The sequence below is a fragment of the Rhincodon typus genome, chromosome 4 (assembly GCF_021869965.1).
Source record: "Rhincodon typus isolate 14 chromosome 4, sRhiTyp1.1, whole genome shotgun sequence".
Classification (NCBI taxonomy): domain Eukaryota; kingdom Metazoa; phylum Chordata; class Chondrichthyes; order Orectolobiformes; family Rhincodontidae; genus Rhincodon; species Rhincodon typus.
This window is the reverse complement of record NC_063335.1, coordinates 67,509,244-67,537,092: the sequence shown is the minus strand read 5'-3', so window position 1 is coordinate 67,537,092 and position 27,849 is coordinate 67,509,244. Positions and strand designations below refer to the sequence as shown.

General features: G+C 42.0%; 1 protein-coding gene across 1 annotated transcript in view; it reads left to right on the top strand.

Moving 5' to 3' along the window:
• Nucleotides 1-12,162, top strand: part of LOC109913876 (chloride channel protein C-like) — a 114,779-nt gene extending 102,617 nt beyond the window's left edge. Inside the window, exons 17-18 of the mRNA XM_048596125.1 lie at nt 3,308-3,388; nt 10,485-12,162. Coding sequence (XP_048452082.1) covers nt 3,308-3,388; nt 10,485-10,703 — 300 coding nt within the window. The 3' untranslated portion in view covers nt 10,704-12,162. The remainder of the gene's footprint in view (nt 1-3,307; nt 3,389-10,484) is intronic.
• The last annotated feature ends 15,687 nt before the right edge of the window (nt 12,163-27,849 follow it).

Here is a 27,849-nt window from a genome sequence, read left to right as displayed (position 1 = left end):
GCAGAGTAAACAAGTCACCCTTTCATGTTAGCTGTTCATGCAGTGCAGGGGCATTATTGGGAAGTAAACCTGTGCCCGCTCTCAATATTACTGTACACATAGAAAAAATTCACTGATCTTCGAAAACAATAGTTCACTTGAATGCTTCCATAGCCAGCCACATAATTTTGTTTGATTTTTAAGCTGTCTTGTAGCAATTTCCTGTCTTGCACAAGTGGCTTTGTATGCCATTTAGAATTTCATAGGTTCAAAGCTACCTCCAATTCAGCAAGCAATATTTCACCCTAGATCTTAACAATGAGTTATCTTTAAGTTGTGTGTTTTCATTGAAGTAAATAAATAAACAGCACTACTGTCTCATGCTGCCAGTAAAATGGTTAAAAATACTGCAGATATTTGATTTTTGCCTGCCAATGTTGATTTTTGTTGCTACCTATTTTTTGGCACAGATAGATGAATTTGTGATTTCATGGAAACAGAGGATTTACTGTAAACTAATTACCTCAACCACTTCCGATGGTTGTGCGTTCCACATTCTACCCGGTTTGCGATATGAGAGTTGAACGTATATAGTAGCAAATGGGTTAGCCACTCTGCATTGAATCTGGCTGGACCCGATAAAGCACTAATGGCTCCTCACTTGTTCATCAAAACTGCTTACTATTTCATGAACATCCTGGTCTGTAATACAAACTCCAGTTTCTTTGTTGCAAACTGTCTTCTTAAACCTCTTTGTTCTGTCTTGTCCACCATCACTTCAAAGAACAAAACTTGTGCAATTCTTTGCCTCTAAGATTAAGGCCATTTTTCAGCTGCCTTTCTTTTTCCCCTTCCCTGAACTCACAGGCCCAAACTTCTATTAAGGGACCCCTGCCCTAACCCTGAACTTTTATATTTCTTCAGTTTCTCCTTTCTTTCCTTGCAAACTCTCTCAGTTCTTCTTGACAGAAGAGTCCAAAAGACCCACTCTGCTCCCTCTAATTAAAAACAAAAAGAACTGTGAATGCTGTAAATCAGAAACAAAAACAGAAATTGCTAGAAAAGCAAGTTCTGAGGAAGGGTCACTCGACCCGAAATGTTAACTCTGATTTCTCTCCACATATGCTACCAGACCTGTTCCCTCTATCCTAGTCTCACCAAACAGCTGACCACTCTCCTTTCTTTTCTGGTCCAGTATTAACTGATATCATTAATGTTTCTCTTTCCTGACGTACAGCTCCCTCACTCCTTCAAATTTGTCATCGTCACTCACTCCTTGAAAATCCAAACCTTGACCATCTAGTCCTTGCAAATTTTACCCCTGACACCAAAATCTTTTCATCTCTAGAAACATAATATTACCTACCCCCAAATCTGTGCCAATCTTTTGGGAATTCTATGATTTAATCCCTCCAATCAGGTTTTACCGCTTGTCACAGTCTTGTTTCTCCCTTACCAACAGACAAGTGACATACTATGTGATTTTGCCAAGGGCAACTCTCCCATCTCATTCATCATTACCTGCCTGCAGCCTTTGACACCATCCTCCTCCATTGCTTCTCTGCTGCCATCCAATTGGGTGAGACTGCACTCACTTGATTCCTTTCTTATCTATTTGTTATAATCAGTGAGTCAAGGGCTCTGGTGGTACAGTGGTAGTGTCCATACCTCTGGGCCAGGGGACCCACCTGCTCCAGAGGTATGTCATAGCATCTTTGAATGGTTGATGAGAAATATATATAACCAGTGAACTAATTTAGAGGCTCTCTTTCTGCTTCTGCACCATTAGCTCCGTTGTAACCTCTTTTATTTCTCATCCATGTGCTGCCTTTCAACGGCACAATTTAAAAACGCATGGCTGGCGTTTTGCAGTGTTGGGAAGACTCCACGGACCTTCCTCCCCCATCTCTTTCACATTTGCCAGTGTGGGAAAGACAGCAGGTAATTACAGAGGAATGAAACCTGGACTCAGTAGAGCCATTTGAACTCAGTGTTGAATTAAAACAGATTGCATTTGGCTGTTGCAAGGGCAGTGTGCAATTCATGTATTCATGAAGGAGAAAGAATTACTCACACAGGGCAGATAGGGTTGGTATAAAGATCTTGCTTTTAAGTTTCTAAATGCTCTGTGCATTAAACTTAAAAAAAAACTTACTGTAATTGTCAGTAAGAGTTAAGAAAACTCTCTGCTGAGCAGCTTTTGTTTCTTAGCTGGGCAGTTTCAATACTTTTTTTAAATGACTTGCTACTTGCTTGCCCCTGGTCCAACCTTCCATCACAATGCCTCCACTCCCCTACTCCCTGGGTGAAAATCAATCTTTTGAGATCCTTTTCACTGAGATGGTCTAGGAGTCAGAAAACCGATTTGTGCTACCATCTTGGTAGCTAACATTCAGCCCACAGCATCAACACTAACAATGCCTAGCTCTGTGTCACCATTCTCTCTCTCAATTCTTCCATTGTCTCTAAATTATCAGGCTGCTTGTCTGCCACCTATACTGGATAAGCAGAATATTTCTCCATCTAAATGTTGGTAGTCCAAAGACATTTTCTCTGCCATATATTTTGTTCCTGGCCCTTGATTCTATCCCCCTCCATGGCAAATATCTGAGACCAAGCCAAACTGATGTTGACTTGTCAAATGTGATCCTGACATAAGCTGACACAACTATTCCATGATGAGGACCACCTATTTCCACATGCATGACATCACCTGAATCTGTCCCTGCCTCAACGTTGTCGAAACCTTCACTTCTCTCTTTGTTATCTCGAGATTTAACTATTCCAATCCACTTCTGGCTGATTTTTCATCTTCCACACACCTTAATTTGACACTATCCAAAGTTCAGCTACTCATGTCCTAACTTGCACCAGATCCACTCAACAATCGCTCCTGTGTTCACTGACTTTACATGGGTTCCTAGTTAAGCAAGAGAACTGTTTTAAAATTCCCATCCTTGCATCCAAATTTCTCAATGGCCTCACCTATCCTGTCTCTGCAACTTTCTCCAACCCTACTACCTGCCAATACATCTGCATTCATCTAATTCTGGCCTCTTGGTCATCCCCAGCTGCGATGACTGCACTGCTGGCAGCTGGGCCTTCAGTTGCTGGGGCTCTAACTTCTGTCATTCCCTTTCAGAATCGCTCTGGCTCTCCAGCTCTCTTTCCAGCCTGAGGCCATTTCAGAAAACTGATTTCCTTAGACACACCCTAAATTATATCAAATTATGTTCAATAACAATAGTGCAAAGTGTGTAGGGATGTTTTATTATGTTAAAGGATGCATAACAAGCTGTTGTTATTTTATTAATAGATGTCTGTCAAGCTGCTAAACTCAACTAAGGTAAACCTTCTCCTGAATGAGTATAGAACTGACATTCGATATAAAGACTGCTATGTCAATTTGGTAAGCCATTTGTACAAAGATCAGTCACTGTGTGGATGCTAGATATGTTTTAATCAACCTGAACAGAGATATTATTACACATCTCTAAAGCAGGTGGGACTTGAACCCGGGCCTCCTGGCTTAGATATAGGGGCATGTGCCACAAGAGCCCTCCTGTGTTGACTCTATGCCATCATTTATTTTGATATTTTGCGTTAGCAACAAGATTTTAAAAAGCAGTAACTGAATCAGTTGTCTAATATTTTCCAGTTTCTTAATGCTCCCGCAAAGTTTAATGACCTACCTTTATAATTGTTATTCCAGTACAAGAATGTCTTGCATGCCAAGCTCCAAGCGTTTAGTTTATTAGGAAAATCTAATTGGTGAAGTTCCTGCAGGAACACAGCACTTGCATGTTGTAAATTCCTGCATATTACAGTTTAATTGCATGCATCAACTTTTATCAGTCTGTTATATGATAGTTAAGTCATTCTAATAGTATTACCCATACGTGTTCTCTGAACTGTCTTCATCCTGCTCCTTCAATTTTTTCTGTAATTTTTTGAGTTTCTAAAGTTTACTGAGCATTGTGTGATTTCCCTTCTCACTTCTGAATTCTTTGGGTGCAGTTTTTCCCTCCCTGGAGAAGAGGAAGTAATGGGGAGTTGGCCCAGGAGAGAAACTTCTCACACCTCACCAGTAAAGTGTAGAGGAAGAAGGTCCACTAGGAACTTTCTCAACTCAACAGGAATTAAGGCCCTGAAATTCCAAATAATCAATGTGCCACATTGTAACAAATTTTATTATAAGCAAATCATATGACAAAGTAACCACATAAATGCCGTAGCTCACCAATTCCCCATACGCTTGCCTCTCTGGCAAATGAGAAAGCTGGCTAAGCTTCTGACTGGGAAAACATGGAGATCTGCCTGCTGGGTTAGGGGAGGCTCCAATTGCCCAACTCTGGTGGAAATTGGAGGGATGGATGAAGGGGTGAGGGGTGGCCTCTGAGAACACTGGAGAACCCTACCTTGCCTCCAAACACCCTGACCACACCCTCTCCCCATGACTCCCACACTGCGACAGAAGAAAAAAATCTTACTTTCTCACTGCTGGTTCCCATGAGACTTAGCCAGAAGCAGTCAGTCTCTGATGGGTAGCTAGCTTCTGGTGAGCAGAGTTGTCAGTGTTGAGGCCTGTACTATTTTTACTTGTCTGTTTCTGGCTGATTGCTGGGTGATCAGGTGAAGCATCTTGCTGGTTGGGATGGTATGTTAGTCACCACCCTTGCTCCCACATTTTTAAAGAAAACAAAATGGGAAAATTATTCTGTTTCCAAAAGGATATAATATTTGTACACCCCTTTGGTCATTCTTTCATTCTAAGGCTGTGATTGAACCCTTCAGTAGCATAACCACTCCTGTGTGTCTGCACCCTCCCTACTCCAAGTTTCTATCTCTATCCTGAAAATGTTATAGCTATGAATATCGTATGCATTAGCTGCATTGTCATTGGGATCTCTTTTGTGGCCGAGGTGACCTGTACAGGAGATACCTGAACTAGAGGGGGACCAATATCCTGGCAGGGAGATTTGTTAGAGTTACTTGGGAGAGTTTAAACTAGTCTAGCAGGGGGTGGGACCCCAAACAGTAGTGAGACAAAAGAGAAGACTGAAGCTAGTACAGAAATTACAGAGAACAAGTTACAAGGCAGGCAAGAGCATGGCAGGGAATGAGGGAAGACTGATGAATTAAACTGCATTTATTTCATTGCAAGAAGCCTGACAGGTAAGGCGGATGAATCCAGGGCATGGATGGGGACATGATAGTGGGATATCAATAGCTATTACAGATACATGGGTGAGTAAGGACAAGACCGGCAGCTCAATATTCTGGGATACAGATACTATTGGAAAGATAGAAGGGGAGGCAAGAGAGGAGAGGGAGCAGTGTTTTTGATTAGGGAAAACATCACAGCAGTAATTAGATAGGATTTTTCTGAGGGATCATCCAGTGAAGCTATATGGGAGGAACTGAGATCTAAGAAGGGGTGATCACTTTGATGGGATTGTATTACAGGCCCCCCAACAGTCAGTAAGAAATTGAGGAGCAAATATGTAGGGAGATTGCAGATAACTGTAAGAGTAATAGGGTTGTAATAGTAGGAGATTTTAACTTTCCAAACATAGTCTGAGACTGCCATATTGTTAAGGGCTTGGATGGGGGAGAATCTTTTAAGTGTGTTCAGAAAAACTTTCTCAATCCCATGTCGATGACCCTACTAGAGTAGGGTCAAAACTTTACCTCTTGGAGGGAAATAAGGCACGGCAAGTGGCTGAGGTGTTAGTGGGGGTGCGTTTTGGGACCAGTGACCATAGTTCTATTAGTTTTAAAATAAAATAGAAAAGGGTAGATCTGGCCCACAAGTTAAAGTTTGAAACTGGGGCAAGGCCAATTTTGATGGTATTAGACAATCAAAATTTGACTGGGGGAGGCTGTTCGCAGGTAAAGGGACATCTGGCAAGTGGGAGGTTTTCAAAAGTGAGATAATGAGAGTTCAGGGTCAGCATGTTCCTGTGTGAAGGGCTAGGCTGGCAGGAGCAGGGAACACTGGATGACTGGAGATATTGAAGCTGTGGTCAACAAAAAGAAGGAGGCATATGTCAATTATAGGGAGCTGGGATCAAGTAAGCCCCTTGAGGAGTATAAGGGGTCTAGGAATATACTTAAGAGGGAAAACAGGAGAGCAAAAAGAGGACATGAGATAGCTTTGGCGGACAAGGTAAAGGAGAATACAACAAGATTCTACAAGTATATTAAGGGCAACAGAGAAACTAGGGACAGAATAGGGCAGCATAAAGATCAACGAAGTCTTCTATGTGTGAAGCCATAAAAGATGCGTGAGATCCTAAATGAATATTTTTCATCAGTATTTACCATAGAAAAAGACAAGGAAGCTAGGGAACTCTGGGAAATAAATAATGATGTCTTGAAAAGAGTCCACATTACAGAAGAGGAGGTCTTAGAGATCTTAAAACACATAAAGGTAGATAAATCCCCAAGACACGATCAAGTGTATTCCAGGACACTGCCGGGAGCTGGGGAAAAATTTGCACAGCTTCTTGCTGAGATATTTGTACCATCCACTTTTTAAGAAAGGCTGCAAAGAAAAGCTAGGGTACAATAGACCGGTGAGCCTAACATCAGTAGTGGATGTTGTTGAAGAGGATTCTGAGAGACAGGATCTCTCAGAAAGGCATTTGGAAAGGCAAAGACTAATTAGGGAGAGTCAACATGGCTTTGTGCGAGGGAAATCAAGTGCTACAAAGTTGATTAATTTTTTGAAGACGTGACCAAGAAGATAGATGAAAGCAGAGTGATAGACATTGTCTACATAGACTTTAGTAAGACCTTCGACAAGGTTACACATGGTAGACTGGTTAGGAAAGATCACATGGCATCCAGGAAGAGCTAGCCAAATGGATAAAAAATTGGCTTGAAGTTAGGAGACAGAGTGATGGTAGAGGATTGTTGTTCAGACTGGAGGCCTGTGACCAGCAGTGAGCCTCAAGGATTGGTGCTGGGTCCCTATTGTCCATCATTTATATAAACAATTTGGATGAGAGTATAGGAGGCATGATTAGTAAATTTGTGGATAACACCAAAATTGGTGGTATTGTAAAGAAAGTTAACTAAGAATACAACTGATCTTGGCAACTGGGCCAGTGTGCCAAATATTTTCACATGGAGATTAATTCAGATAAATGTGAGGCATTGCATTTTGGTGAGACAAACCAAGGCAGGACTTACACAGTTAATGGTAGGGCTCTGGGGAGTATTTTCGAGCAGACAGACCTAAGGATGCAGGTACATAGTTCCTTGAAAATGGTGTCACTGGTAAACAGGTGGTGAAGAAAGTGTTTGGCACGCTTGCCTTCATTGGTCAGAGCATTGAGTACAGAGTTAGGATGTCATGTTACAGACGTGCAAGACATTGGTAAGATCACTTACTGTGTACTGCATACAATTCTGGTCGTCCACCTATGGGAAGGATGTATTAAACTGGAAATGGTGCAAAAAAGATTTACAAGGATGTTTCTGAGAGTGAAAGGTTTGAGTTATAAGGAGAGGCTGGATAGACTGGGACTTTCTTTCCTGAAGCATAAGACGCTGAGGGGTGACCTTATAGAGGTTTATAAAATCATAAGGGGCATGGATGGGATGAATAGCCAAGGTCTTTTTTCCAGGGTAGGGAAATCCAAAACTAGAGGGCATAGGTTTAAGTTGAGAGGGGAAACATTTAAAAGGGACTTGAGGGGCAACTTTTTACACACTGAGGATGATGCATAAATGGAATGAGCTGCCAGAGAAAGTGGTAGAGGTGGGTACAACTGTAACATTTAAAAGATATTTGGACAGGTACATGCATGGGGAAGGTTTAGAGGGATATCGGCCAGACGCAGTCAAATCAAGCTAGTTCAGTTTAGGAAACTAGGTCAGCATGGATGAGTTGGGCCGAAGGGTGTGGTTCCATGCTGTGTGCCTCTATGACACTAAAACTGTATGAGATGCATTTCTCACCAGGGTCAGTTTTGTTTTGTTCCTTCATTGGATGTTGATGTTGATGGCTCAGCCAGCATTTAATATCCTTGCCTAACTGTCCTGGAGCAGGTGGTGATGAGGTACTTTCTTGAACTGCTGCAGTCCATGTGGTATAGGTTCTGTTAGGAAAGGATTTCCAGGGTTTTGACACAATGAAGGACCAGCAGCGTAGCTCCAATTCAGTATGACGTGTGGTTTGTAGGGGAACTTGCAGGTCGTGATGTTCCCATGTATCTGCTGCACTTGTTATTTTAGGTGATAGGACCATGGGCTTGGAAAGTAGTTTCTAAGGAGACCTGGTGAATTGCTGCAGTGCATCTTATAGATTGCACAGTTGTAGCAGTATGTACATCAGTGGTGAAGGTATTTCATAAGGAAGCTGGTGGATGGCTGCCAATCAAGCAAGTTGCTGTGTCCTGCATGGTGTCCATCTTCTTGAGTGTTTTTGGAGTTCCTCTCATTCAAACAAGTGGGGAGGTATTCCATCACAGTCCAACTTGTGCCTTGTTGTTTGTGGACAGGCTTTGAGGAGTCAGGAGATAAGTTACTCACCATAAAATTACTTGTAGCCACAGTATTTATATGGCAGGCCCAGTTGAGTTTCTAGATAATAGTGATCCACAGGATGTTGTTACTGGGGAGGAATTCATCGATAGTAACACCATTGAATGTCAAAGGTTGGGTTCTCTTTTGTTGGAGATAGACATTGCCCAACATAAATTTTCCTTAACACTTATCAGTCCAAGCCGAACATTATCCATGTCTTTCTGCATTTGGACATGGACTACTTCAATATCTGAGGAGACACAAATGTTGCCGAACATTGTCCAATCATTTCTATTTATTTTCTTTCATCAGCTTATCTAATATCCCCTAATGTGCATTTATGCTTTTCATTTCAACTGTTCCATTTGATTGTGAGCGCCACATCCTAACTGCTGACTAATTGAACATGCTTCTCCTGATTTCCCTATTGGGTTTATTAATGACTGTATTATATTTATGACCAATTGCTCTTCTCCGGCCTACAAATGGAAGCAACTTTTCCATGTCTATCCTATCAAATTCTTGACTAATTTGAGACCATGAATAGGTCATCAGTCAGTCTTCACTCTCCTGGAGAAAAGAGCCCCAGCGAGACTAATAATTCTGTTCGATATTGCCACTTGGTTTTGCTTTTTAGACCATAAGAAATACAAACAGGAATAGGCAGTTTGGCCCCTTGAGCCTTCTCTGCCATTCAGTAGGATCATGGCTGATCCAATACTCTTCATGTCCACTTTCCAGGCCTTTCCACATAACCCTTGATTCCTCTACATATAAAGAATCTTTCACACTATCTGTGGGAAAGCGTTTCAAAGACATTCAAACCTCCAATAGAAGAATTCCTCCTCATCTCAGTCTTAAATTGGTGTCCCTTAAGTCTGAGACTATGCCCTCTGGTCCTAGAGTCTCCCATGGTCGGTAACATCCTCTCAGCATTTACCCTACATGTTTCAATGAGATCATCTGTCATTCTTCTAAATTCCATTTAACAGAATCCCCACCTGTTTAACCTTTGGTCATAAGAAAATCCTTCCATACTGATGATTACTGAGGGTGGCACAGTGGCTCAGTGGTTAACACTGTTGCCTCACAGTGCCAGGGACCTGGGTTTGATACTGCCCTCAGGTAACTGTCTGTGTGGAGTTTGCACATTCTCCCTCTGTCTGTGTGGGTTTCCTTCGGGTGCTCTGGTTTCTTCCCACAGTCCAAAGATGTGCAGGCTAAATGGATTGGCCATGGTAAATTGCCTGTAGTGTTCAGGGATGTGTAGATTAGGGGGATGGGTCTGGATGGGATGCTCTGTGGGTCAGTGTGGACTTGTTGGGCCAAAGAGCCTGTTTCCACACTGTAGGGATTCTATGAATTATCTCAGTGAACTTTCTTTACACTGCCTCCAATGAAATGACATCTTTTATTTAGTAAGGAATCAAAACTGCTTGCTACTCCAGATGTGGTCTCACTAGCACCTTGTACAATTGCAGTAAGACTTCCCTACTCTTACACTCCAATCCCTTTGAAATAAAGACCAACATTCCATTAGCCTTCCTAATTATCTACTGCACCTGTGTGCTAGCTTTGTGTTTTGTGCACAAGTATCCTTTCTTGTAAGCTCTACTAAATCATAAATCCAGCACCACTATGACCATTTTGTGATATGGAAGTGAGGATTGCGCATGGCCATAGGACACGGGATTCTTTATAGATTGATAGTCAATCATCATTCAATATTTTTTCTGACTCTATACTTTAAGTATGATGATTTTGATACCTTTGTTCTGATGTCATCTGCAAGAAGACTATATTCTGATGTTAAACCAGTGCCTTAGGAATGCCACCAGTTATGAAGAGTGATTATTTTCCAATTTGTTAACTTCTTACGTTAATATATGTTTGCTAAGCATATGTTGTTTGTTGTGAACTGTTAGTGGTCAGTCTTCATTAACTCTTTTATCTGTCTCTGTTATCTATAGAAACCATATATCAACCAATCAGCAATGACAGTCCATGCTAATTTTTCTCTTCAACGAACTTACACCATTTTTCGAACAGTGGGGCTTCGACACTTGACCGTTGTTGACTTGAGAAATCATATCCTTGGCATCATTACACGAAAAGATCTGATGGCATTCCAACTTGAAGAGAAACTACTTCAATCTGAGAATTTGGAATCAGAGAATGATAGAAGATAAAAACTTTCTGATGGAAATCTTCACATATTACACTTTCTGTGCAGAACACAAAGGTCGTTAAGAGAGGAAAGGAATTCTAAATTTGTAGAATTGTTTTTGATACATTGTCTCTAAAGCATCCTCACAACTTCAAATTTCTTTTTTAAACTTTGCTTTGTAATAGTCTTCACTTTCAGGGCTTCTTCAAACAGCCTTTTTAAAATCCTTTTTCAATAGCAATTTAGTAGGGTGATGTTATATACAGAGGTCACCTTCTTCAGAAGATATTCTTCAGAGGGTATGTCTCTTAACCAGCCTTGTGAAGAATTACAGTAAATTTCCTGTGTGCTTGCATTTTTCACAGGTGATCGCAATTCTCCGGGTTTTGATAATTGTTATACAAATTTATGGGATAAATAATTAAGTACGCTTTAGCGAAGAAAATGATTTTACCTGAGAATATTTTGCCTCAATTGTCCAGCAATCATGAACATTTTAGGTTGACCTTTCTTTTTAATTTATTAAATGCTATGGAGTAAAGGATATAAAGGATACAAAGTCTATGTAAAATGGTAGATCTTCTAATTTAGTGTTCATAATCTGAAATATGTTTTGCAACCTGGGCACTATAGACCAAAAATGTTAAGTACACACATAATTCCATTCTATCTATACATTACAATTAGCTTTGCTATTTTGCATTGGCTTTTATGAATTTGTTTCTAGTTATTGATAAATAATGAAAATTGAAAGTAATATGAAATTGTACTTAATTTTTAATGGGAAAATACATTGAGAAATTATATTAATATTTCAATTAAAGCTAGCAAAACTTCAGGTGACTGATACTTAAGAAACGGAGTTTGAGCTGGCTTTTTAGGAATAATTAGTTTGGAGGAATTTGTGCATATTATTAAAATTATTATTTGTTTTGAAATCTTTGTGTGCAGTATATTCCTGGAAAAGCAGCGTCCTAGTAACCTTGGCAAGGGGAAAGGACTGCAAGAGAAGTTGGACTAGGCTGTTAACAAGTGACAGCTCACTTAACTTAATTATTGCCAAAGGCCTCTGGCTGTACTGGTACTCTCCCAGTTCCTCACTATCTTTAATGTCATCTGTGTCATCTTTATCACACTGTTGAAGATTTTGACCTAATGGTGAATCCAGTTGTCATCCCTCCTCCAAATCAGGTGGTATCTCGCAAAGCTCAAGAGTATGGAACAGTCTTGCTTGGCTGCATTGGAGGAAACTCAATCTTTTTCAAGAGTAGAAACTTTGCTTCTACACTGTTATGAGTGCACAACACAGATGTGTATTCAACACAGATCTTTATTGAAGTCAGTCTGAAATACCTGCCTGCAGTATGTGTAGGCATCATGATAGAAATCACGTGACTATGACTGACTAGGGAAGGTATTTGTACAAGACAGGAATGTGTTTGGATTGAAATAAAATTGTTTTCAAAATATCTTGCACTCTATTTCAGCATATTTCAGCCCTTTGATTTGAATTTTGCATAATAAAAAAGCAAATGGCAATGAAAGTTTGACATAAATAAAACAAATAGCTATGGATGCTGGAAATCTGAAACAAAAACATGAACTGCTGGAGAAACTCCGCAGATCTGGCAGCATCTGCAGGGAGAAACAGAGTTAACGTTATGAATCCAATGACCCTCCTTCTGGTTCTGCATAGAGGGTGAATATTCAAAGTGAACCAGTTGCAACAGCAATAACCTGCAATTAAAAAAACGTCCATTCAAGCAAATGATTTGATCCCAGCGCACATCACTCGAATGAAACAGAGAATATTAACACTTTCAAATATAGAGTAGTTTTTGAAATTGCACATTCAAAGTTCTTCAGTTTTGCCATATCCAGTTGTGAAAGACAATTAAACAATCACCTGGAGGAAGGGGCTCCACAAATATGCCCACCTTAATGATAGGAGGGCCAGCACATCAGTATAAAAGACTGAAGTATTTGCAATGATATTCAGGCAGAAGCTTTGAATAAATGATCCAGCTTGGGGTACTTCTGAGATCCTCATCATCACAGATGCCGATTCTAAGTCAATTGCATTCATCAGACATTTACACTTTGCAGGTTAAAGACATCTGTAATTGCAAATTCTGGATGTGTATCTCAGGCAGTAACCAACTATATTGATCATAAACCCTGGCTGCAAGAAATCTTGACCATGACATTGATCAATACAAAGTAATCTCTAAAGAGCAGAAGTAATCATATGTGACGTTTAATGAGCGATCTGCAATGTGCAAATCACCAACATATTCCAAGGTCTTATAGGCTGCACAAGGCCTGGATCCACTCTTATTGCACTTAAAACTGTGAGTATTTCACAACATGTAATATCCAGTGCAATGCTGCCTCACTTGTGTCATAGTGGGACGGAGTGAGGTGTAATTGATCCTATCACACTGACATTCTCCTACTGTATGTGCCTGATATGGCTTATACAGCATCTATCTGAATAAGGTCTTCTATTTTAAAGGTTCATGTAGAGAAAGCCCATTGCCCTCTTTATCAGAGGACTTATGTTCCAATGTATGGACGATTATGCTAAACTGTCAGTCAATAAATATGGAGCTGGAAAAGCACGGCAGGTCAGACAGCATCTGAGGAGCAGGTAAGTTAACATTTCGGGCTAAAACCCCTCGCCAGGGCTTTAGCCCGAAACGTTGACTTCCCTGCTCCTCAGATACTGTCTGACCTGCTGTGCTTTTCCAGCTCCACGTTTATTGACTCTAACTTCCAGTATTTGCAGTCCTTATATGTCCAGTATGCTAAACTGTCATTTGTGTGTGCTGTGACTTGATTGATCACATTACTAAGAAGCTGCTTAGCTACTGATACTTGCCACATAGGCTCATTGCAATACAACTAATGAATCCAGGCCTAGTTGCTGTGTTGCCTCTGTGACCACTGTGCAATAAATAGCCACAGAAATTGATGGGGAACGTATGTATCTGGAAGCCCAGGAGCAGCCACAAACTCCAGCAGTTGCTGAACAGCCTTCAAACACAGATTTACAGCAAAAGGTCCCCTTAGGATGTGGAGGAAGTGCAGGGTGCTCACAGTGGAAAGTCTTTCCAATATGTGAGTCTCAGTGCCACCATTGAATGAGGGTGTTGCAGGGCAGATCACAGAATTGTGCCGCCTGCTGGAGCATTTGTCGGGAAGTGTGCTTTAGACCGTAAACTGGTAGCAATGAGAACATAATATCATGACTCCAGTCACTTCATGATGAGGAAAGGGTAACATTCAGTCAAAGACTGACTCATCTGTAGTTATTGCGATCACATCTTTGAAATCTGTACTAAATAACTTTGAAGTTTCCTGCTTCATTCCAGAGGCTGCATTCCTTAAAGGATGGCCTCTCCAAATGTGACTGACGAGGCTGAGGTCTTGCAATATGTTTCAAAATTAAAAATAAAAATAAATTTCTTGCCTGTGTCTTCCTTTTCTTCTAGTCCCTTTATCATTTCATATTTTAATAACAGCATGGATTGAAAAATAATCTTTGGCCCTTCTTTAAAGAGAATACTTTCAAAGCCATTAATCTGTTCAATCATTCTCAATCTTTGGTATCCTTATCCCTAGAAAAACCTTTATTCTCTTCCATCCTTATTGTTCCCCTTGGCTGTCACCCATCTTTTATCTTTCCAGTCCAAGGAGTGTGGATTTGAGGTTCTCTGATCATGACCTGTTCAGCTGTTCATCATGAAATATGGCTGGATGACATGAAGTGCTGATGACTTCACTGTCCTTTAATTAACTGTACCACCCTGTCCCTCGACCACTGTTGGAGTATAGTCCTAGAAGGCCAGTCAAAGCCAACAACTTACGTTTTTCTAACTACTTTAATATGATTTAATGAGCCAAGGAAGTTTGCAAGAGCTTTATCAAACAAATTTTGACACCAGATTACATGCAGAGATCTCACATGACCAAATGCTTGTAAAAGAAGAGAGTTAGGGTGGAGAAGTGATCTGCCAGATTTAATTGAGTTCTTTAGCGAGGTGACATGAGTAGTGGATGAGGGTATATTGAACTTTCAGGAAGCATTTGATATGGTGCCATATGGCAGGTTCATTATTAAATTAGAAATGTTTGGGTACTTGGCAGCATGGATTAGAAGTTGGCTGAAAGATTGGAGGCGAATTGAAAGTGGATCCAGGGATCGGTGTTGGGATCTTTCTCTGTTCTAGTTTATATAAATGATTTAGAGATGGGTGTTAAGGGCAAAATCCCTAAATTTGCAGATGATACTAAGCTGGGAGAATAGTGAATTGTGAAGATGATGCTGAGTGACTTCAGAGGAAATTGATAAATTTCCAAAATGGGCAGACACCTGGCAAATGAATTTCAATGCAGAGAAATGTGAGGTAATGCACTTTGGTAGAAGAAACACAGATAATACAGGCTCAATGGTACAACTTTGAGGGGAGTACAAGAACAGAGGGACCTCGGGGTTCATGAGCATGATTTTCTGAAGGTGGTTGTGCAAGTTGAAATAGATGTTAAGAAGGCTTATAGGATTCTTGGATTTATAAATGAAGACGTACAATATAAAAGCAAGTAAGTAATTGTATACCTCTACAAATCATTGGTCAAACCACATTTGGAGTATTATGTTCAGTTCTGGGCACCTTATTTAAGGAAGGATGTTAAAGCCCTGGAGAAAGTTGAAAGGAGATTTACTAGAATGATACCAGGAATGAGGAATTTTGGAGGGAAGGAAAGATTAGAGAAATTGGATTTATTCTTGGAGCAGAGAAGATTAATAGGTGACCTTATAGAGGTGTTCAAAATTATGAACAATTTTGACAGGGTAAAGAAGCATATTCTGTTTCCAATAATAGGTATGTCAGTAACTAGAGGTCACAATTTCAAGACTGCCAGCAAAAGAGCGAGGTGTGAGATGAGGAGAAACTTCTTTACTCAGAGAGTTGTAAGGATTTGGAATGCGTTGCCTTGGAGAGTGGTGGAGATGGGTTCTGTAGGAGGTTTCAAAACAGAGCTGGATATACAATTGAAAATGATGAATTTAGAGGGCTACAGAGATAAGGCTGGGGAATGGGACTAGCTGGGTAGCTGTCTTGGGGGCCGATATAGACATGATGATTGAATGGCCTCCTTCTGTACTGTAACTTGTATGATTCTAGGTTTAGAAGGGAATTGCAGAGCCAAGGCAGTTGAAAGCAGAATGAATAGTGTTGGAATAAATAACATAGAGGATTTGCAAGAGGCCAGATTTGGAGATGTATAGGAATCTTGGAGAGTTGTAGGGCTAGGGGAGCTAACAAAAATAGGGAGGTACAATGCTATGGAGGGATTACAAAGCATTATTGGGAATTTTAAAATTGGAGACATTTCAAGACTTGGAACTAGTATAGGTTAGTGAGCCCAGGAATGATTTGTGAATAGAACATTGTTCAATTTATGATATAGGCAACAGAAGTTTGGATAAGGTCATGGATATGGTGGAAGGTATGAGGCTGGCCATTAAGTAATCACTGAATATCTTCCTCAACCAAACTGCTTAAACTCTTCTCCACCTCTCCTCCCTCAGCTGAAGAAGTGCAGGGAGTATGAAGAGGGTTCTGAGGGGCAGAGAACACAATCAGGGTCTTGAGGGACAGGGAATGCAAGCAGAGACTGGAGGGCTAGGGAATGTAAGCCTGGCCTGGAGGGAGAGGGAATGTGAGGCATGTCTGGAACAAGCAAGGTGAGCGAGCAGGTTCTGTAGGGGCAGGAAGTGTGAGTAGGGTCTGGAGTGACAGGGCTCTTGAGGAGGGATTTGGAGGATCTAGGAGCATGAGCAGAGTCTGGAAGGGTAGGGAGCATGAGGAAGGTCTTGGAGGGATAGTGAGTGCAAAGAGGGGCAGTTATAGAGTCACAGCGATCTACAGCATAGTAAAAGGCTTTTCGGCCCATTATCTCCATGCCAATCCAAAGCAACCACTAACTATTCTAATACAATTTTCAAGCACTTGCCCCTTGTATGTCTTGGCAGCGCAAGTGTACATCCAAATACTTCTTAAATATTATGACAGTTTTTGCGTCTACCATCTTTGCAGGCAGTGAGCTCCAGATTCCCATCACCAAAAAGATTTTCTCACATCTCTTTGAAACCTCCTGCCCCTTACCATAAACCTATGTCCCCTGGTCATAGAATCATAGAATCCCTACAGCGTGGAAGCAGGCCATTCAGCCCATTGAGTCTGCACTGACCCTCTAAACATCACCCCTTCCCCCCAACCCGCCAGACCCACCTCCCCAATCCTATCCCTGTAACCCTGTATTTCCCATGGCCAGTCCATCTCGTCTGCACATCCCTGAGCACTATGAGCAAGGTCAATCCATCTAACCTGCACATCTTTGGACTGTGGGAGGAAACTGGAGCACCCGGAGGATTCCTTTATTCCTTTATCAAGGGGAAATGTTCCGTCATGTCTACCATATCTATGCAGCTCATAATTTTATATATCTCAATCACGTCCCCTCTCAATCTGCATTGGTTTTATGGCTGACAATCCCAATCTGTCTAATCTCTTTTCATAATTCAAAGTCTCCAACCAGGCAACATCCTGGTAACCCTCCTCTGCTCCAGCTCCAGTGCTATCACATCCGTCTTATAATGTGGATTACAGAACTGCGCACAATACTTTAGTTGTGACATAACTAATGTTTTATACAATTCCAGCTCCCTGCTCGTAAACTCTCTGCTTTAGCTAACAAAGGTAAGTACACCAGATGCCTTCTTAACCATTTTATCCAACTGTCTTGAAATCTTAAGAAACCAGTGTACACGTACACCAGTGTCCTTCTGATCCTCAGTGCCTCTCAGGGTTCTACAATTCATCATGTATCCCTGGCCTTGTTTGTCCTGCCCAAATGCATCACATTACATTTATCTGGATGGAATTCTATTTGCCACTTGTCAGCCCATCTGACCAGCCAGTCCACATCATCCTAAGGCTATCCTCCTCACAAATTACTACCCCACCAATTTTTGCTTTGTTCACAAACTTAGTGGTCAACCATCCTACATTCAAGCCTAAATAACTTATACAAACCAAAAACAGCAAGGACACCAACTCTGGGCACTGTGGGACTCCACTGAACACAGTCAGAAAAACATCCATCACAACACCCTCTGCTTCCTGACACTCAGCTAATTGTGGATCTAATTTGTAAAATTCCCTTGTAATCCTATGGATCCTTACCTTTGCAACCAGTCTCCCGTGTAGAACCTTCTCAAAAGCCTTGCTGAAGTCATGGCGTATTACATCAAAAGCATTGTCATAATCCATACACTTAGTCACCTTTTTGAAAATTTAATCCAGTTGGTCAGACGTGACCTCCCCTTAACAAAACCATGATGACTGTTCTGATTATTTCCCACCTCTCCAGGTGCAGATTAATTCTGTCCCTCAGAATTGTTTCCAATTGTTTCCCCATCTCAGTGGTTAAACTGATGGGCATGTTTTCTGGTTCATCCCTTGCTCTCTTCTTGCATAATGGTACCACAGTTGTGGTGGCTGTGCACATGTGAACTCAACTTTAATGGTGCAGTAAGAGGCCATTCAGCACATTCTGCTTGCACTGGTTATTTGTATAAGTATCATGACTTAGTGCCATTCTTCTGCCTTTCCCTCTGTGACCCTGCACATTGTTTCGATTCAAGTTTCTATTCAAGACAGCATTGGATAATTATTTGGATAAAAACGGTGCTCAGGGGTATGAGGAAAAGGGAGTAGATTGGTGCAAAGTAATTAAAAGGGAGCAGGGATGATGGAACACATGATTTCCTCTATGTATAACCTATCTATGATTCCATGAACTCCAACAAGTGCAGGGGAATCAAGGAATAACAAGGTGTAGAGCTGGATGAATACAGCAGGCCAAGCAGCATCAGAGGAGCAGGAAAGCTGACGTTTCGCTTCTGGACCCTTCCTCAGAAATGGGGGAGGGGAAGGAGATTCTGAAATAAGTAGAGAGAGAGGGGGAGGCAGATGGAAGGTAGATAAAGGAGCAGATAGGTGGAGAGGAGACGGACAGGTGAAGGAGGCGGGGATGGAGCCAGTAAAGGTGAGTGTAGGTGGGGAGTTAGGTTGGGGGTTGGTCTGTCAAGGGAAGATGGACACGTCAAGGAGGCGGGGACGAGGCTGCTAATGTGGTATATTGTATCCGCTGTTCCCGATGTGGCCTCCTCTACTTCGGGGAAACCAAGAAGAGGCTTGGAGACTGCTTTGTGGAACACCTACGTTCGGTTCGTGACAAACATCTGCACCTCCCAGTTGTGAACCACTTCAACTCCCCCTCCCACTCCTTGGATGACATGTCCATCCTGGGCCTCCTCCAGTTCCACAACGATGCCACCCGAAGGTTGCAGGAACAGCGCCTCATATTTCGCTTGGGAACTCTGCAGCCCAATGGTCTCAATGTGGACTTCACAAGATTCAAAATCTCCCCACCCCCGACCTTATCCTAATACCAGCCCAGCTCATCCCCGCCTCCCTAACCTGTCCATCTTTTCCGCCACCTATCCGCTCCTCCCACCTCACTGACCAACCCTCAACCCCACCTCCTACCTACCAGCCTCATCGTTACCTCCTTCACCTGTCCGTCTCCTCTCCACCTATCTGCTCCTTTATCCACCTTCCATCTGCCTCCCCACCCCTCTATTTATTTCAGAATCCCCTTCCCCTCCCCCAGTTCTGAAGAGTGGTCCAGACCCGAAACATCAGCTTTCCTGTTCCTCTGGTGCTGCTTGGCCTGCTGTGTTCATCCAGCTGTACACCTTGTTATCTCAGGTTCTCCAGCATCGGCAGTTCCTACTATCTCTGTCAGGGGAATCAAGGATTTCTTTTCCACTAAGACTGAGACTGCACGTTTTATTCTTCTGATAACTCCTCCCCTCTCCTTGCACAGGCTAATCCACCCAACAACTACCCCTGTCTGAGCTCAGAATCAATATCTTGTTTTCTTTTCCTTTCATGCCCTCTCCAAGCTTATCTTATTCTCGAGGCTCTGCTCCATTGCCCCCACTCCCACTAAACAGGTAATATCACAACCTCATTTCTAGCATTTATTCTGGCTGAAAGTATAGGTAATTTATTCTCCTTAGGTGCTGATTTGGTGTGGTTTTCTATATAATATGTAATATATACCACAAAAGCGTGAGTTGCTATTGAAACAGATATCTAGAAGTTTATTAACAACTAAATATGTATATTAATATGCCTGCATTCTATGCTTATTTCAATTTCAAATTATGTGCATAATTGACTGGATGTCTAACTGGTTTGCTGTGCAGAAAGTAAGATGGGGACCTTTTATACTGGAATGTCATGTAGTAGTCATATAGTACGTTTCTGAGATCTATACAATAATTCATCAGGTATTATTCTCCTTTCAGTCAACTTTAAACCCATACCTTCAAAACTCCACTTTTGAGTTCTCTGTCCTTGCACATGATTGCCTTATCGCTACTATCCTTCTTAACCAAATTCTTGAAAGTGTTTTTGCCTTTGCAATTGATGCTGGACTTTCCCATATCTTCCTTTTAAATCTTTCCAATTTAGCTGCAGCACTCTCCGCAGCACTGAGATAACGCTCATCAAAACCACAAATAACATCTTTCTTTAATGTTGTGTATTATAAGTCCTTGTTAGCTTCTTCCTGTCCACAACCTTTTACGTGCTTGGCTGTTGTACCCTCCTTCAATGTATCTGATGCAATGTCCAATTCAGTGGGACAACCCTTGCTCGATTTTTGCTGCCTATTTGCTTGTAACCATATCCTTTCTCTTTGGCCCACATTTCTATCCATAAAGTGCTCCATGGGGCTATCTCTAGTCTTCTGCCGTTCCTCTAAGCTACCCACTTAATGATATCATCCATAACTGGAGGCTTAGCTGTCCCATTCATGCTTATGACACTGTCCCTGTTGCCTACCTATCTGGACGCCACCTTATGTTGTCCAAATCCAGCCATGGATGAGTAGCAATTTCCCAATGCCAAATGTTGAAAAAGGTGAACTATTACCTTTTATTCCTTTACAAAATCTCCCATCAATCTTCTAGTTCTCCCAGCCACTCTCTCAAACTACTTGCAATTCCATCTTATTTATCACTGAACTCTGTTCATAATCTACATTCTTTCAGTCACAATGACTACCTGCTTCCACTTCTGGACTTATTTCCTCTGTTTTTGAAATACTCTTTTCTTCATCACAACTAGACTTAACTATTTGAATATTCCCCTGCCTGAACGCCTATCCACCACTTTCCATTAAATTCAACTCATCAAAAACTGTATTTACCGCATGCTAACTCTTGCTGTTTTACTCCAGAAGACTTAGCAGAAGCTTGATATCTAGATCCTGCTGAAACCAAGATCAGGCACAGACCGCAATCAGTGAAGATAGGTAACTGCTCCTCCTCCACGATAACACTAAATACAGGAGCCCCCCAAAAATGCATTCTTGGCCCCCTACTGCACTCCCTGTACGCCAATGACTGTGTTGCCAAATTTGGAATGAATACCCTCGACAAGTTTACTGACAATGCCACTGTTGTAGGACAGATATCAAATGACGAATCAGAGTACAGAAAGGAGATAGAGGTAATCTGGTGCAATGAGAACAACCTCTCTCTCAATGTCAGGAAGACTTAAGAACTAATCATTGACTTCAGAAAGAAGGGAGGAAACATGCCCCTACCTATATCAACAGTGCTAAAGTTGAGAGGGTTGAGAGCGTCAAGTTCCAAGGAATGACGATAACTGACCACCTGTCCTGGACTTTCCACGTAGATGCGACGGTCAAGAGGGCACAATAATGTCTCTTCTTTCTCAGGCAGCTCAGGAAATTCAGCATGTCCATAAGGTCCCTCACCAACTTTTACAGATGCACCATTGAAAGCATACCGTCCAGGTGCATAACAGCCTGGTACAGCAACTGCTCTGCCCAAGACCCTAAGAAACTACAGAAGGTTGTGTGCACAGCCTGGGCCATCACAGAAGCCAACCTTCCGTCCATGGACTCCATCTACACAGCCCTTTGCTGCAGAAAGGCTGCCAACATAATCAAAAACCCATTATACCCTGGCAATGCTCTCCTACAACCTCTTGCGTCAGGCAGAAGATACAGAAGCTTGAACACACGCACCAGCAGGTTCCAGAATAGCTTCTTCACTGCTGTTATTAGACTGATGAATGGACTCTGTAACTTCAAATAATGCTGATCTTGCTAATGTTGATCTTGCTTAGTGCACGCCCTGTGCGATCTAACATGTATTCCTCTGACTAGTTTCTTTCTCCCTATGATCTGTATGTCCTTGAGGTTGTTGGCTTGCTGGTTGAGCTGGCTGGTTATCTTGCAGACATTTCGTCACCATGCTAGGTAATACCATCAGTGCGGCCTCCGATGAAGCGATGTTGCTCTACTGTGTTTAGTATTTATATGATCCGATTTGTTAAGTTGGGTTGTGTCATTTCCGGTTCTTTTTTGCATGGGTTTGTATATGGGGTCTATAGCATGGTGACGAAATGCCTGTATGATAACCAGCCAGCTCGGCAAGCAAGCCAACAACCTCATCAATAACCTGAGCTACAAATCCGTGCAAGGATTCTATGTCCTTGCTTACTATGATCTGCCTGTACTGCTCATTAACGAAGCCTGTACTGATCTGCCTGTACTGCCCATAAACAAAGGTTTTCACTGTACTTAGGTACATGTGACAATTAATCAATCAATGAGCATGAAAACCACCCTGCTTCTGGACTAACTTTGCTGAGGCATGATGGTGGGGGAAGGCAGGGCTAATCAACTTCATTTAGTGGTAGGTGGCATGGCTTGAGAGCCACTTGAGATTAATTATAGGAGTTGATTGAGACTTTCTAGTCACTCATCAGGTCCCTCCAGGTGGCAGGGACAGTTGGGCTGCCTGAAGATGGCCTGTCAGCTGGAGGCGGGCTTTGAGGTCCAACCTCCCTTCTTGTACGTGTATATGCTACCCTTTAGAGAACACGCAATCTTGCTCCTCCATCCTGCACAGTAATGGTCTGACTGCAGAAGGCATTTTTTTTAACTTAACTTCGACAATAAGTAGAGAGGGGCCACCTTATCTTTTGGCCACCTCTCTATTATCTTCCGTTACAGCCTGCTGCTGCTTTCCAGATTGAAGGACTTGAATTGTCCTTCCCAGTTCTGAGAAGCAGGTTGCTATCCTCAATTGGTCAGTGAGCTTGCTGTCTGACCATGAACCCGCTGTCTGCTTGTGGCACCCACACCCAATACTTTGCTCAGCAAAATGAATCTTCATACTGAATACATACCTAAAACAAAAGCAAAGTGCTGCTTGTGATCTGAAATAGATATAGAAAGTACTGTTGAAACTGTAGGTCTGTCAAAATCTATGGAGAGAGAAACAGAGTTAACGTTTCGAGACCGATACGACTCTTTCCTGGTCCCTCTGAGTGAATACCCATTTTCTGAAAAGCAACAATGAATGATTTAGAGATAGTAGGAACTGCAGATGCTGGAGAATCCGAGACAACAAGGTGCAGGGCTGGATGAACACAGCAGGCCAAGCAGCATCATAGGAGCAGAGAGGCTGACGAGCTGAATGATTTAGATTGGAAGGTTTCATGATTACAAATGGAAAAAGTTTGAAACTCATTTGAAACTCATAATGCAAGATGTACTCCCATTAATCCCTTTCTTTACTTGAATCTTCCTATACCTGTCCACCAACAGGAAGCTGCTTCTGGCCTCAGCCACTATCTTGTTCCTCAGCACAATCTACTCAGCCTCTTGTTGATAGTTCTTGCTCCTTGGTGCTAGATTTAGGACTGGGCCTGAGTTGCATGAATCTGACCAGTGAGTCTTTAGGATAGGTGGAGTAGTTCAGGGATGAGCACTCAATTCACATGAAACTAGAGAAAAATATGAGTTCAGGGGTATGGCAGGAAAACCTTAAGGATGTTGGGCCCAATGTGCTAGCAGAGAGTCAGTGGAGAAGCAGCCAAATCGCTGGTATCAATCTCCATGACGAATAAGTCCCTGAAATTCTCACAATTGTTGATGGAGCTTGAGGAGACAGGGGGAAGGTGTCTAAGAAATGCTCTGTAATAGGGAAAATATTCCAGGGAGCAGCTTTTTCAGATTAGAGTCAGACCCTACTATGATGTAAGTGGTTCAACCAAATCTGGCGATGGACGATAACCCCAAATTTCCACCACAAAAATCCAAACCTGCTTCCCTTCTACTTGAAGTAATGGAGAATGGGGGAACCAATGTGAGAGAGAGTGATGGTTTTGTTTGGGACTGTCAGCCAAAAGTACGTAATGAAGTTTGGCTGAAAGCCTAAATATCCATTCAGTTGCTGAAACACCTGAGTCCCTGCTGGATCCAAGTTCTGACTGCCTGATCATTAGCAAATTCACAAAGTTTGTTTACGCAAGGTGAAGTGGTTTCAAGGGCCATTGAGAATTTAAAGGGTTTAGATGTTTGTTTGTTTTATTGGGCTACAATGAATGGAATGTCTTTTAACACAGTGGAAATTTACTAATGAATCCCTTTTTAAAAACCTTTTATTGACGTGCCCATCAGTCACTTTAAGATCCATTATTTCAATACTGTGTACAGAGATTGAAATGGAATGGACAGCATAATGGGCCATATAGGTGGGACGGTGTGTCTCTCAGCATGGGGTACGTTGAATGTGTATGAGATGTGAGGGCCGCAGTGTCTGTCTGTGTTATTCTATCATTGGGATGCCATGCGACTGCAGATCCCACAGCACTGGGATGGCCCTTTAAACAGCCGATAGTCCCTGCGGTGACGTCCAAACTCCTTTTGTGGTTAGCTGGTTTCACTGCTAGCACCCGTTCCCAGCAATTAAATCATGTCTATAGAGGCGGTATTTCATGAGGTGGGTACATGAGGCAGGGACTTTTCCCAACTCCTGTTACCCACCTCGATGAAAATCCGGCATCAAGAAAGATTGGAGATTAGTGAAAGCAGAGGAAAGGGAGCATGATGAGCTGTGTTTGAAATCACCAACGTAAGCTGCTCAGTGCAGAAGCTAACGGATGAACCAGTGAAGATATCTCAGTGAGAAAGTGTTATGGTACTTGGGTGGGCTTTAGAGAGTGTGCATTTTAAACAAGGGTGATGGATGGAATGAGATGCTTCAACAAAAAGGTGCTAGAGGAGTAGAGGTTTTCTACAAAGTGTGATTTGGTGACAAGGATTGTTGATAATGGTGAAAAGTCTGTTCCATATAAATTCAAAGGAGTTATTAAAAGTGGGTTGGGGGTTAAGTGAGGACATAAGCTGCAAGTTGAAATTGCTCCAGATGTGTCAGTTTCTTACGAATGAGTTTAGTTCTCCCTGCAGTGGTTCTGTTTATTTTACTTTGCCGCTTTTGCATGGCAGGAACAAGTAATTTCAAGCATTTTTCCACCCTGTAATTTTTTCTCCTCCTTCCTTACCACAAGACGCCAAAATGTATCACAGTACAGCTCCATGGGTACTAACCTGAAATACTTTGCCCAAATGGCTGTGCTTCATGTGTGAGACCGTGAATGCTGACAGAGTGAACACAGAGCTGAGGGGGATGCTGTCATCATGTGACATTGTAATTCACATTTCAACAGAGAACAATGGATAGTGATCAGGAGTGGGAAATCTGCCAGATTTTTCATCTTTCAAGATTTGGGTTATTGGGAACAATCGCATTCCTTACTGCTGGCTGGCTGAGATCCTTGTACAGATTGGGCATTGAAAATGTGACTTTTCTTTCTGTATTGCTGCATTTTGTACATTTGATATCTGGCAGCAGTTCACGGTGACATTAAAGAGAGAAACCTTTGTTTCTTGACATCTGTGTTCTTTTGCTCAGCTATCTGAATGGACTTCTTAGCTAGCATTAGTGATTCATCAGAGATCAGTCTAGTAAGGAGCTTTAGAAAATTAGGTGCAGTTAGGTTCGATAAGAACTTGTAGGATAAGTTGGTGCCTGGTTGATGTGGCTGATGCAGTTTAGTTTTATCACACTGGGAGGCACTTTAGCCTCCTGATTAATGATTTAATCTGAAAATTGTGGGAATATACTCAGAAAAATAAGTAAATATCTTTTGCAGCTACTTGTCGCTCTGACTTGTGTCCATTTAATGATGTACTTCTGCATTTACACATTTCCTCTTTAAAACTGCCTGTGCTATTGATTTCCAAAGAAAACAAAGTTTGTAGATTTTAAATACCATGCTTCCTGCTGAAATTTATTTGAATTCTTTCCAGAAAATTCTTGTTATCTTAAAATTTGTTACATGCTTTTCTTCATGGAGGTGAAATGAACACAAAGGGTTTTTAACTCAAAGCATAGGTACCATAACATCACAGGGGTTTTACAGTCAGGTTGCCAGCTCTACCTAGCAGGGCAACAATGCAAAACCTGTCAGGAAGAAGATTCCCCTAGGCCTTCAGAAAAATTCAGTGCCGTATGATTCTCCAACTGAACAAATAAGACAGGAACAAAAGCTGAAGTTGCTGGAAAAGCACAGTAGGTTTGGCAGCATCTGTGAAGAAAAATCAGAGTTAACGTTTTGAGTCCGGTGACCCTTCCTCAGAATGGGGATAAGATAGGGCCTCTTCCACAGATCTCCATTAGAGTCTTCATACAACAACAACTTTACAAGATATGTCCTTCTCTGAAAAGAACGATTTATTTTTACTGCAGCATTTTCCATTCCATAATTGTATTTAACACTGGGCTTTGAGAAATCAGGCCAACATTGGAAAGGAAAGACCAAGAAAGACCATAGATACCATAGTATTATTATGACATTAAGAGAGACCATTTGGTTCATGCAGGTTTCCTATAGAGCATTCAGTCAGTCTGTTTTCCTGTTTGATCCATGTGGACTTGCACTTTCATCTAATATAAAGAAGTTTCCTAAATCAATATATAGAAGACATTACTCAGGAGGGTGCAACACTGGAGCTCCTCTTAGGAAAAGAGGTTGGGCAAGTGACTGAAGTGTTAGTTGGAGAGTACTTTGGGTCCAGTGACCATAACTCTCTTAGTTTTAACATAGTTATGGAAAAAATAGGACAGGTCCACAGGTTAAGGTGCTGAACTGGAGCAGGGCCAATTTTGGGACCATTAGGCAGGATCTAGTAGAGGTCGATTGCGTGAGTCTGTTTGAAGGAAAAGGAACAACTGGCAAATAGGAGTCTTTTAAAAGTGTGATATCAAGAATCCAGGAACAGTATGTCCTTGTGAGGGTGAAGGGAAAAGCTGGCAGGTTTAGGGATTCCTGTCTGACGAGGGATATTGAGGCTCTAGTCAGGAAAAAGAAGAAGGCTTACATTGGGTTTAAGCTATTGGGCTCAAATGAATCCCTAGATGACTTTAAACAGTGTAGAAGCACATTTAAGAGGGAAATCAGAAGAACAAAAAGAGGGTCTGAGATGGATCTGGCAGATAAGGTTAAAGACAATCCCAAGAGATTCTATAGCTACATTAGGAGTAAAAAATTGGCTAGGGAGAGAATGGGGCCCCTTAAAAATCAGCATGACCGTCTATGTGTGGAGCCATAGGACATGGGGGAGATTTTTAATGAATATTTCTCCTCAGTGTTTAATGAGGAGAGAATTACAGATGCTAAGGAAATAAGGGAAACAAGTGGGGATGTTTTGGACCGCATACCTTTTACCAGCGAGGAGGTGTTTGTAGCCTTAGATAACAAGGTGTAGAGCTGGATGAACACAGCAGGCCAAGCAGCATCAGAGGAGCAGGAAAGCTGACGTTTCGGGCCTAGACCCTTCTTGAGGTGGGAGGAGGCGATAGGTGGGAGGAAGGACAGGTTAGGGAGGCAGGGATGAGCTGGGCTGGTTTTGGGATGCGGTAGGGAGAGGGGAGATTTTGAAGCTTGTGAAGCCCACATTGATACCATTGGGTTGCGGGGTTCCCAAGCGGAATATGAGGTGCTGTTCCTGCAACCTTCGGGTGGCATCGTTGTGGCACTGCAGGAGGCCCAGGATGGACACGTCGTCTGCGGAATGGGAGGGGGAGTTGAAATGGTTCGCGACTGGGAGGTGCAGTTGTTTAGTGTGAACCAAGCATAGGT